At 42.4% G+C, this 13,535-nt stretch overlaps 1 protein-coding gene across 1 annotated transcript in view; it reads left to right on the top strand.

Annotated features, from left to right (window-relative positions):
* LOC117362913 (fibrous sheath-interacting protein 2-like) overlaps nt 1-13,535 on the top strand; it is a 655,319-nt gene that overhangs the window by 349,069 nt on the left and 292,715 nt on the right. The window contains exon 7 of the mRNA XM_033950005.1: nt 5,302-5,412. Within this exon, the coding sequence (XP_033805896.1) occupies nt 5,302-5,412 (111 nt within the window). The remainder of the gene's footprint in view (nt 1-5,301; nt 5,413-13,535) is intronic.

Below are 13,535 nucleotides of genomic sequence, written 5' to 3'. Positions count from 1 at the left end.
AAGTAAAGGAGAGCTGCAGAGAGGGGAGAAAGCCACTGTCGGAGGCTCCCCAAGATCTCTCCGGCCCAGCGCAGACTTCAGATGTTGATCTTGCCGGCCCTGCGCGGACTGGCAGGAAGTTGAAGTAAGTCAATCTTGCCGGCCCTGCGCGGACGGGCAAAAATTTCCTGCGGACCGACACCGGTCCGCGGACCGGCGGTTGAAGAACAGTGTTCTAGGCTACATGGCCTCCACTGTCCATGTCACACCTCTTGCAAGACTTTATCTGCGAACTCCTCAGTGGACTTTAGCGTCCCAGTGGTCTCAAGCGACAGATCGTCTCTCACAGCACATATCCATGCCATTGTCTCTTCTGCAGTCTCTTCATTGGTGGATGACTTTGTCCAATCTTTCCAGAGGTCTTCTTTTTCATTTGCCTCCTCATGAAAAGATCATCACCACAGACGCATCTGCTTATGCATGGGGAGCACATATGGACAATCTACAGACTCAGGGTCTTTGGACTGTCGGAGAAAGGAAATTCCACATCAATTTCCTGGAACTCAGAGCGATGTTTTATGCCCTCAAGGCGTTTCAACATCTTCTCTGTCCTCAAGTCCTCCTCCTTTGCACGGACAATGAAGTAGCAATGTACTACATCAACAAGTAAGGAGGCACGGGTTCTCTCCTGTTGTGTCAGGAGGCCCAGAAAATTTGGACTTGGGCGACAGCTCGCAATCTGTTCTTGAAGGCTGTTTGCATCCAAGGAGAGCAGAATTCACTAGCAGACAACCTCAGTAGAATCCTTCAACCTCACAAATGGACTCTCGACCATGTAACTCTCCAGTCTGTATTTGCTCAATGGGGCAATCCACAGGTGGACTTATTTGCAGCTCATCACAATCACCAGTTGCCCCAGTTTTGCTCCAGACTTTATTCTCCTCTCCGTCTAGCGAACTCTGTTCAAGCTCAAGAGAGAAGCAACCACCATGATTCTCATTGCTCCACGGTGGCCCAGGCAACATTGGTTCTCCCTTCTTCTTCAACTCAGTTCCAGGGAGCCCATACTTCTTCCAGTGTTTCCTACTCTACTTACTCAGAATCAGCAAACTCTTCTACATCCCAACCTGCTGTCTCTACACATGACAGCTTGGTTTCTCTTAGGCTAAGCTCTACTCAAACACTCCTCTCTCAGCCTGTTTGTCAAATTATTGATTCCTCTAGGAAACCATCCACTCAGCAGTGTTATCAACAGAAGTGGACGAGGTTTTTGTCATGGTGTTCTCTTCATCATCATCATCCAACTTCCTTAGCAGTGGAGTTGGTGTTGGACTATCTTCTTTCTTTGTCTGACTCTGGTCTTAAGTCTACATACATTCGAGTCCATCTCAGTGCTATTACTGCTTATCATGAACCAGTCTAATGCAAACCGCTCACGGCTCATCCTTTGGTCTCCAGATTCATGAAGGGGCTTTTCAATGTCAAACCTCCTCTTAAGCCTCCACCTGTCATCTGGAATCTTAATGTGGTTCTTTCCAGTTTGATGAAACAACCATTTGAACCAATGGCTACAACCCATCTCAAATTTCTTACCTGGAGGGTCAGTGGTAGCGGATCCACCTTTCACAGTTTTTCATCATGATAAGGTGGTTCTCCGTACTCATCCAACGTTTTTTCCAAAAGTTGTCTCTGACTTTCACCTTAATCAGTCAATTGTTCTACCAGTATTTTTTCCTAAACCTCATTCTCTTCCTGGAGAAAAGGCCTTACATACTTTAGACTGTAAACGAGCTTTGGTTTATTACCTGGATCGCACAAAGCCACACAGAACCTCTCCCCAACATTTCATTTCTTTTGATCCAAACAAGTTTGGACATCCTGTTTCCAAGAGAACGGTTTCCAACTGACTTGCTTCCTGCATCTCGTTCAGTTATGCTCAGACTGAACTGACACTGGAGAGCCGTATCACAGCCCATAAAGTTAGAGCTATGGCAGCTTCTGTGGCTTTCCTCAGATCTACTCCCATTGAGGAAATCTGTAAAGCTGCCACCTGGTCTTCAATTCATATCTTCACTTCTCACTACTGTCTGCAGTCATTCTCCAGATGGGATGGGTGCTTCGGCCAATCTGTATTACAAAATGTATTTTCCTAAAGGCCAACTCTCCCACCATCCCATTCTGTTAGCTTGGAGGTCACTCATCAGTGAGAATATGCTGTCTGCTTGTCCTGGGATAAAGCACAATTACTTACTGTAACAGGGGTTATCCAGGGACAGCAAGCAGATATTCTCACAACCCTCCCACCTTCCCGGGTTGGCTTCTTAGCTGGCTTACGTTAACTGAGTGCCAAGTTCTCAAAGTGGTCCGTACCGGGGCTCCATTGGGGATGTCACTCATCAGTGAGAATATCTACCTGCTGTCCCTGGATAACACCTGTTACAGTAAGTAACTGTGCTATATCCTCTTCAGTAAATACACAAAATGTGTTCAGTTTGTTGGCGATTGCTTTGTCCTCCTTTAGCACTCTCTTCATTCCATCGTCATCCAATGGTCCCACTGCTTCCTTTGCGAGTTGTTTCCCCTTAATATATCGAAAGAATGGCTTGACGTTTTTCACCTCCTTGGCTATTTTTTCCTCGTAGTCTCTTTTGGCCCCTTTTACCGCCTTTTGGCACCTGCGTTGATGTTGTTTGTGCTGATTCCAGTTTTCGTCCATTCTTCACCTTTTCCATTCCTTAAACGAAGTTTTCTTGTCTCTGATCGCTTCCTTCACCTCTATAGTGAGCCACATTGGTTCCTTGTTCTTTTTCCTCTTGGATCTCTTGTTGATATGTGGTATATATAGATTTTGCGCCTCAATGACTGTGTCCTTAAAAAGGGACCAAGCTTGCTCTAGCGTTTTTACAGTGCCTGTCCTCTTCTTAATCTTCTTCCCCACCATGAGTCTCATCCCTTCGTAATTCCCTTTTCGGAAGTTCAGTGCCCTGTCCGTCATTCTAGACCGATGTTTCACCAAGCGGAACATGTTGTGATCGCTGTTTCCCAGCGCCCCTTCTACTTCTACACCTTGTGCCGGTCCTCGCAGTCCATTTAGAATTAAGTCCAGAATTGCATTTCCTCTTGTATTTTCCTTGACAAGTTGTTCCAGGAAGCAATCGCCTACAGCATCCAGGAACTTGGTCTCCCTAGCGCAGCCGGTGGTGCCTAGGTTCCAGTTTATCCCCGGATAGTTGAAGTCACCCATGATAACTGCGTTGCCTCCTTGCAATTGCGTTTAATCTCGTCCGTCATTTCTCCATCAATTTCTTCAGACTGCCCTGGTGGTCGGTAGTAGATGCCGATCTTCATGTCCAGTCCATTTGTTCCCGGAATTTTGACCCATAGGGACTCTAACTTATCCATCTGTTGTGGCGTGTTCTCTCCAGTAGATTCAATTCCCTCTATGACATATATGGCAATGCCCCCTCCTTTTTGAGCCACTCTGTCTCTGCGGTATAGTTTGTATCCTGGTAGCACAGTGTCCCAGATGTTTTCCTCATTCCACCATGTTTCCGTGATGCCGATGATGTCCACCTTATCTTTTTGTGCTATAGCTTCTAATTCACCCATCTTATTCCTTAGGCTCCTTACGTTCGTGTACATACACTTGAGTTTGCAGCCTGTTCCTTTCTTGCATTTCCTTCCCTCTTGTGTCCCTTTTGATCTGTCTTGCCTGTTATCCGGTGAGTCTTCCCTTCTATCTTCCTGCACGGTATCCTCCGGGTATACCTGTTCCCGAACTATCAACTCTCTCTCGGTCGACTATCTGCTTTCCCCTTCTTCCTAGTTTAAAAACTTCACAACTTCTCTCTTGATGTTGCTTGCAAGTAGCTTTGTTCCATCTCTGCTGAGGTGGAGTCCGTCCTTCCTAAATAGCTTGCTCTTCCCCCAGAAGTTGAAGTTTGGTCTGCAGGCCTTTGGGTGAAAATTTATTATTTAAAAATTATCCTGTTTTATAAATAATCAATAGTTTGTATTGCATATATTTTACACTTAATAAAATTAATAACTATTCCTAAGCTATCGGAATTTTTAAATAACATTTTATAATTTTTGTTAATCATTCTATACAATAGGTGAATTGTGGGACCAGTATTTAAAAATGAGTGATACATTCAGCACATTGCTGTATGTATAACTCTTTTTTAAAAATAAAAATCTTGTAGTATTATACAGTATATGTGGGAGATAATTTTATACTTTCATTTTTGCACATATATGCATGTAAAATATCTTGTGTAAAATAACACCAGGCACAATAATACACATAATGGAAACATGCACATACTTTATTGGAGGTCAGGGCTACCCAGATCTGTTTCTCGATGTCCATAGACAGGCCAGATATTCAGGATATCCACAATGAATATGGAATTCAAGGACTGGAATTGAGTAGCTCTGTTGTAGATGTTGTGGAGGTATTGCCTGGTTGAAGTGCAAGCAGAGTCATAAAGTTAGTATGGATTATAAATACCTTTTTTTCATGTATGTTTAAATTATATATGGAGAGATTTGAACCTGCTCTCCTGCAGGCATAATGTCTGTGCCTGCAGTGTAAATGTGTCATCTATAGGGTTTGTAGAAGTAATTTGTGAAGACAAATACGGTAGGTGCCTTTCACCCCACTTAACCTAGGTGACCTGTTATATATATATTTTATATCTGGCTCAGAGATAGAGAAAACCATGTATAAAATGTTGCATTTGAGGATGTATGAGCTATACATAGAAATCTTTTGGAGGGTAATCTTATAAGAAGGTTCTTGGGTGAGAAAGGCACTTAGGTGTATATTTTCCACTTATTTTAATAACTGAATATAAAATACATTGTAAAATTTTTTACAATTTCAGTCATACTGTATTTTTTTTCACATTCTATTGTCTAAAACAGTACAATTCTAAATGCATGAAGTAAATTTTTCATTGGTCTGCACAACAAACTACACTTTTGATATGAAAGAATAAATACATATTCAAAAAGTACCTTACAAATGCCCCCCTTTATCAAGCCACGTTAGGCTTTTTTTTAATCACATACCACTGTGGTAAAAGCTCTGATGCTTATAAATTTTTATGAGCGTCCATGCTTTAACCGCAGTAGTTTGTGATTTTTTTAAAAAAGAAAAACCTTATGCAGCTTGATAAAAGGGGGATCTAAGTGTGTATACACAGGGCACAAATTTCCTTTGAAAAACATAAATAGCAGCTTCATTGTTTTAGTATGTTTTTTAGATGTATAAACAATTTTATATATGTACCATTTGACAAATCTTTTTTGTTTTAGGAATGGAAAACAAAAGAAATGCTACTTTTATTGAGAATTGGAAAGGATGTTAGTCGGGAAGCTAAGATTGAAGAACAATTTAGAAAAGTTAAAGAAGATGGTATAAAAAAGGTATACTGTAGTGATAAGATTTGCTTGGTATTGAGAACAATTAAGTACAGTTTCTCAATATGTTATATCTTATGCCTCTTTTTCTTTTACATTAATTTTAAATTGTTTTGAATAACTGTTTTGCTTTTACTTATGCTACCATATGTATGCTAATCCAAAACCATCTCAATATCCTTGATGTTCCTTTAATTTTCTTTTAAACTTTTTTTTACTTTTTTTAGGCCTCAGACTAGCCATTAGGTGCCATGCATTTCTATGGTCACCAAACAAACTTATGGCAATGGCATCCTCATTAGCCCCATTATATATTTTTTCACATTTTTCTTATTTAAAGTGCTCAGTGCTATTTTTCTTTAGTGTCTCATATAACTTAATTCTTAAAATTATTATAACTCATATAACTTATTTCTTAAAATTATTATAACTTAATTGACTTATCTTAAGTCAGTCTTGTCTCGTACTATCATCGGGAAGGGACCTGTCATTCCAACATGTTTCGTCTTCTGGCTGTTTCAAGAAAAGTCCCCTAAAAACTAATATTTGGAGTGGTGCGGAGGAGGCTTTAAAAGAGTTTGTGTGTATCCTAAACCAGCTAAATACTCATATACAGTTTACTCTGACATATGATGCTAGTAGTATAGATTTCCTGGACCTTACCATCACGTATGACCAGAATATCTTAAAAACTACATTATATCGGAAGCCAGTGTCTAGAAACACCTTATTGAAATTTCATAGTCACCATCCGTATAAATTGAAATTCAACTTACCAGTAGGACAATTCCTTAGATTACAGAGACTATGTACTGAGGAAAGTGAATTTATACAACAGTCTAGGGAATTGGAACAGAGAGTTTTATCCCGAGGATATCCAATAAAATTAGTACGAAAAGCTTTCTTGAGCTAAATATGCTAATCGGGAATTGTTATTGAACCAACGGGTGGTAAATCACGATGAATATACAGTTCAGGAGAACCCTAGACTCACATGTGTTCTTCCCTTTTATAATGGATCTAAATATTTGATAACATGTATGAAGAAGTACTGGCATGTATTGCGGACTATCCCTGATTTATTTGAGGAATTTCCTATAATAGCCTATAATCGGAGCAGCAATCTTGGAGAACGTTTAGCCCGTTATAGATACAGTACAGGCACTGTTGAAAATCAGGAAAATATGGGACATACTAAATGTCAAAGTTGTCAATGGTGTGATGTCACAATTGAAGGAAACAGTTGGCAACCACCCAATAGGGATATGGTTATAACAGTGAAATCTCAGACCACTTGTAAGTCCCATAATGCTGTATATACCATATTATGTCCTTGTGACCTCATTTATGTGGGTAGGACGGGTCGCTCAGTAAATGTGAGGCTAAATGAACATAAATCTAGAATCCTGAATGAAATACGTGAAGCTCCGTTAACACAACATTGGCTTTCATATGCTCATACAATAGGTGACTTGCGTTGGCGAGTCATTGAACATATACCAGAAGTGTGGGAGGGAGGAAACTATAAACAGAGACTGAATTTTGCTGAGCAAAAGTGGATATATACTTTAAATACGATAGAACCTGGTGGGCTGAATCAGGAAATAGAATGGATGTCCCTGGTGTAAAGTCCTGATTTGCGGCCGGTTTTGTGATGTCAGTGGGGAGGAGGTACTTAAAAGGTAACCAAAAAAGCCGGGGCCATCTTATCTCAATAAGCATTATACAGATCGGGATGGTGCGAACAAGTTTGAAAAGGGGTAAGGGTTTATTTATATGTTTTTAAACCTGGTTGCTTCTTAAAAGAGATTTAAAACTTACATTTAAAGCCAAATGCTGGAGTCTAATTACTTTTTCATGTTTTTAGGGGACTTTTCTTGAAACAGCCAGAAGGCGAAACATGTCGGAATGACAGGTCCCTTCCCGATGATAGTACGAGACAAGACTGACTTAAGATAAGTCAATTAAGTTATAATAATTTTAAGAATTAAGTTATATGAGACACTAAAGAAAAATAGCACTGAGCACTTTAAATAAGAAAAATGTGAAAAAATATATAATGGGGCTAATGAGGATGCCATTGCCATAAGTTTGTTTGGTGACCATAGAAATGCATGGCACCTAATGGCTAGTCTGAGGCCTAAAAAAAAGTTTAAAAGAAAATTCAAGGAACATCAAGGACATTGAGATGGTTTTGGATTATTTATATTTTCAATGTCTTACATTTGACTGCAGGAGATACCATATGTATGCTAGCATGTTTTTATGTATGCTACCATATGTATAATAATTACATCAGTAACTTTATAAACTGTAGTTTCAGATGCGCACTGTTTTGTCAAGAATATACCCCTCTGTTTTACTAAGCCATAGTAGAGATTTCTAGCACGGCCTGGAGTGCTAAATTCTCCAACGTTGCTCTGATGCTCATAGAATTCCTATGAGCATCGGAAACAAGTTACAACACACACTTTGTACAGGATATAATAGCGTTCAACCAAAATAAAGCAATATAGAAATCTGCAAATTAATCTTTATATATTTTCAAATAAAATACATGATCACCTAGTATTTAAGAAAATCCATGTTTTATAATTCTACAGCAACTGGGGTTATAAATTATACATGTATGCTTTTTTATACTTTTTGTATGTGGAAATCAGTGAGCACCTGTTAACAAACAGAGAATCCTGTTTTTGTCGTATAATTATGACTATCATTTTTATACTTTTTCCAGTGCAATAGGTGAGACATTCTAGACCATAGGGTTATTTCCCCTTACTCGCATGGGTTGCAGAAAGAACTATATGTTTTTCACTCCGCCTCTTGGGTACATCACAGGCTGTCAGAGATGATACCAGAGGCTTGCATGTTTTTTTCCCCCCGTCATTTATGTTCATTTGTCCTCCATCCCTGCCTTTGCCCCTCCCCTTAGACTCCCCGATCTGGGCTTCTGCTGATTTTGGTGATTCCCATTCTGTCATTGAAGAATGTTTTTGTTCTTTTTCTGTCCCTGTTGATGAGGCTACTCAGCCCCTTTTTGCCTTCATCTTCCCGCAACAGCAGTATACTTGGTGTAGAATGCCCCAGGGCTATGTTGACACCCTATGGTGTTCTTCATTGTCCTTCGGGCTACTCTGCAGCCATGGACCACCCCTCATGGTTCTGTCCTCATCCAGTATGTGGATGACCTCCTTCTATGTTCTATAACTCAGGAGACCTGTCAGGCTGATAGTTTGGACTTTTTACAATGGTTGTCTGTGTGTGGTCACAAGGTGTCATGAAAGAAACTGCAATGATGTAAATCTGAGGTGGAATCCCTGGGTTTTGTCCTGTCCCATGGTCAGAGGAAAATTAGCACTTCTCGCATTGCTGCTGTCCTGGGTCTGCCCTGCCCAGCTACCAAGAAAGACTTGCTTACTTTTCTTGGTGTGATTGGTTACTGCCGCCAATGGATCCCTGATTGTTCCTTGTATGACCAGATTCTGAGACAGACCCTGGGTCTTGAAATGACTGATCTTATCAGATGGACTAAAGAAATGTTGGATACTTTTGGATATTTGAAATGTGCTTTGGTTTTTAGCCAGGGCCAGGGTTTTCCTGATTATAATCAAATGTTTCACCTATTTGCTTGAGGCAATTGTAAAACCATGGCGGGAGTCCTGGCATAAGATCATAGTGGTAACTTACGCCCTGTTGCCTTTTTGTTTTCTAATAGTCACTCCTGTTTAAGTACAAGGCATGCCTCCATGCTTGAGAGCCCTGGCTGCATGTGCTATGGTGGTAGAGATGAATCAAACCCAAAGCACTGTATGTAAATTTAGGTGCTTACTTCATATATCAAAGATTTAGCTAAGAAATACTTTCTTTCCTGCTAAACAAGCAACCATATGTTTGCTTGTTTAGCAGGAAAGAAAGTATTTCTTAGCTAAATCTTTGATGGTGGTAGAGATGGCCATTCCTCTGACCCTTGGTCTTTGGACTCCCCTCCCTCCCCTGTTCTCCTTCCTTTTCTTTCCCCTCCTGCTTTTCCCCCTTTCTCTATTTTTTTCCCAACTTCAATCCTTTGTTACCCCTTCTGAACTTGACACCTGAAACCTGGCGAGTGTCCAAAGCCGCCCTTCGGACGGACCCTGTATACCAGTCACTAGCTCTCCTTTACATTTCAACTTCTTGCCAGTGATTTTTTCATTCTTGACTTTCATTCCCTGGTACAGACATATATGCTCTGCGCTAATCCCAACATACCCCATAAAGCGCCAACCTTACTTGCCCCACTTCTCCTCTTTGCACACTTACAGATTGACTTTGCTCATATCCCTCATGCCACCGGGATCTGATAGGATTATGCCCTTGTTATTGTTGACATGTTTTCTCCTGATGGCCTGAAGTTTTTCCCACCACAAATGAAACAGCTCAGACTGTGGTGAATATCCTACTTCGCGAAATAATCCCTAGGTGGGGATGCCCCTCACATATTACCTCAGATAATGGTCCTGCTTTCACTGCCAGAGTATGCAAAGACTTAGCTACTGCACTATCAAGGACAAAATTAGGAAAGCCACAGCTGGCTTGTTTGTAAATTGGAAGAAATTCCTCCCTATTCTTCTAGCTGAAATTAGGATGCAGCCTCACTGCACCACTGGTTACTCTCCCTTTGAGATTCTCATAGGATGACCTTTCCCCGTCCCATGGGTAGATAACCCCTCAATAGTTGAGAGTAGTGATCTCCCCTTGATATAGGAAGAATACGTCCGAAAGCTCATAGTAACGTTAGGGCATGTTGAAAGAAACGTGTCTTGCACCTCTACTTTCCTTCCACAGATTCCTACCAACTTCTTCCAGCCTGGCGACGTGGTCATTGTCCAGAAGCTTTTCAAGGATAGGACCTCTCACCACTGTGATTGCAGCAACCAGGACCGCTGTACTCACTGAGAAGTCTCCTGTTTGGATCCACGCAAATTGTTTGAAGAGGGTTAACCTAAAACCCCAGAAGCAAGTTGTCCCTGTGCAGACCTCACTCCCTCCAATGGAACAGTATGATGATCTTGCTGCAGCTTTCTACCAACTTTATCATTCTCCTTCTAGCAGCGTTGCTGCTAGTTTTTCTTCCTGTATGGATCATCTCCAACTTTGTCTACAGAGATGATGTGTCTTGGGTCCACAAAACTTTCTGCCCATACCCATCTGTAAATGACACCCCAGGCACCTCTTTGCGAACGCGACGTCAAGCTGGAACTTTTCCTCCCAAAAGGGGGGGCTGCCCCTCAATTGGAATCCAGAAAGATAGAAAGCATGCCACCTTTTGGTATAATTCCAGCAGTGTGCACGTGGCCACCTTCTCTTTTGACTACTGTGACATTAGGGACTGCTCAATTGATGCCGCATGGCAGTGTGACTGGTTCCGTGATATTCCTAAAACTAAAGACATATACATATGTGTTACTGACTCATATTGGGGAGTGTCTGTAAAATTCTCCTCAGTACTTTATCTTCTTGCACCTTTATTCCTGACAATACAGTTCCTATGGGTAAGGTTACTATGGCCATTCAGAAATTAGAGGACCTCTCTGCTGAGCTCAAACGTAACTAATCCTTGGGACCAGTACTTTAGCTGGATGCAAGGATTGGTTAAACGGTTAGTGTTATAATCTCTATTATTATTTGTACCCATGTTGCTTATGTCATTTTTAGACTGCTTATATGTTATAGTGCTCGTATTACTGCTCCTAAGCCCCTCCTCGAGAGACATATTTGGACTATCTCTCCCTCCAAGCTCATGCTGTGCTCTTATGACGTCATTTTCATGACGAAAGAGGGGATTGAAGGGGCACATATAATCCTTGCATATATTCCTTGTAGAAGTTTTCTGTTCCTGATTGAACTGCTGAAAACAGGTTGTATGTGCCAAGAAATTAAGAACATAAGCATTGCCTCTGCCGGGTCAGACCAGGGGTCCATCGTGCCCGGCAGTCCGCTCCCACGGCGGCCCTCCAGGTTCATGACCTGAAAGTTTTCCCTACCTAACCTAAAATGTCCATACCATATTCGCTCAATGTCCTGTAAGGTAAACCTCTATCTGTACCCTGTTATCCCCTTCGCTTCCAGGAAGTCATCCAGTCCCTTTTTGAACCCCAGAATTGTACTCTGTCTTATCACCTCTCCGGGAAGCGCGTTCCAGGTGTCTACCACCCGTTGAGTGAAGAAGAACTTCCTTGCATTCGTTATGAATCTGTCTCCTCTCAGTTTTTCTGAATGACCTCTTGTTTTAGTTGTCCCTGCTAGTCTAAAGAATCTGTCCCTCTTCACCTTCTCTATGCCTTTCATGATTTTATAAGTCTCTATCATGTCCCCTCTCAGTCTCCGCTTTTCCACGGTAAAGAGCCCCAGCCTGTCTAACCGTTCAGCATATGAAAGGTTCTCCATACCCTTTATCATCAACAGAGATTAAAGGGAATGCAAGGGGAGAAATGTTGGACATAGCGATGGAGGAAGAGATGTGGCATTGTGCTAGAGAGGGGTGATAGAAGGAGAAATGGGGCTGGTGGGCAGTGGTGAAAAATGCACATGATTGGGGGGATGAGAGAGGGAGAAATGTTGGATGTGGCAGTAGAGGGGGGTGGGAGAGATGCCTAGATCTCTCAAGACAGATGGACAATGAGAGAGAGGGAGACATGTTGCCAATAGGGGTGGAGTAGAGAAGAAGAAAAGTTGGGCTCATGGAGGGACAGAGAGAGATGTTGGTTGGGGGAGGGAGTGAGGTCCGGAGGAGAGGAAGTGTGCAGGAGGCAGAAATAAATACAGTGGTACCTCGATTTACGAGTGCACCAGTTTGCGAGTGTTTTGCAAGACGAGCAAAACATTTGCAAACTTGGTGCCTCGTAAACCGAGCTTGCCTCGCTGTACAAGCGCCCCCCCCACGATCCGGCATCCCCCCCCCAGCGATCCGGCATCCCCCCGCTCGCGTTGCCCCCCCCTCCACCACGATCCTACTTCCCCTTCCCCCCGAGCAGTCAATGACACCCTTTACCCGACTTGGCACCAGTGCCGGTGCCCGAACATCCTCCCTCTTCTGGCGCGGCCTGGGCTGTGCGGTGCGTCGGAGATCCTCCTTCTTTTGGTCTGGGCTGGACTGGCTTTGAGCCAAGATTGAGAGCGAGACCAGAAGGCTTTGCGAATGCGCAAATGCTCAAAGCCAGTCCAACCCAGCCCAGACCAGAAGAAGGAGGAACTCCGATGCACCGCCCAGCCGCGCCAGAAGAGGGAGGATCTTCGGGCACCGGCACTGGTGCCAAGTCGGGTAAAGAGTGTCATTGACTGCTCGGGAGGGGGAAAGTAGGATCGCGGTGGAGCGGGGGCAGTGCGAGCCGGGGGGGATGCCGGTTCGCAGGGGGGGAGGGAAGCTGGATCGCGGGGAGGGGTTTGAAACAGCATCGGATTCCTCAATGGGGGGGGGGGGAGAATGGAGCAGCGCCGGTAGCCTTGTGGGGGGGGGGCGAAAGGAGGTGGAACCAATCAAAGCAGTTTCCCTTACTTCCTATGGGGAAACTTGCTTTGATATAAGAGCAATTTGGTTTACGAGCATGCTTCTGGAACGAATTATGCTCGTAAACCAAGGTTCCACTGTATTGGAAATGCAACCAGAGACTCATGAAATCACCAGACAACAAAGGTAGGAAAAATAATTTTATTTTCAATTTAGTGATCAAAATGTGCCAGTTTTGTGAATTTATATCTGCTATACTATTGTCTATTTTTCTATAGTTGTTACTGAGATGACATTGTGTATTTTAAAGTCATCTGCCTTAACCTCTTTGGGAAAAACCCCAAATATAAATGATAATTAACATTTTCTATGCATACAGTGTGTTTTTTTATAATTTTGTGGTTACCATTATGTATTAATAAGATTATATTGTGTGTATATGAACAATGGATGGAAGATATTGCATTACAATTAATACTATTATTATAGGGGTAGGTTCAGGGGTAGAGCTGGGGCGGAGCTTGGCGGGGGTACTCAGTTGATATTTGTTAGACTTAGGGGGTACTTGGCTTGAAGAAGTTGAGAAACACAGATGTAGAGAATGACACAGGGACAAATTGTCCCTGGCTCTGCAGGAACTCAA

The sequence above is a fragment of the Geotrypetes seraphini genome, chromosome 6 (assembly GCF_902459505.1).
Source record: "Geotrypetes seraphini chromosome 6, aGeoSer1.1, whole genome shotgun sequence".
NCBI classification, from domain to species: domain Eukaryota; kingdom Metazoa; phylum Chordata; class Amphibia; order Gymnophiona; family Dermophiidae; genus Geotrypetes; species Geotrypetes seraphini.
This window is presented reverse-complemented; position numbering and strand designations above follow the sequence as displayed.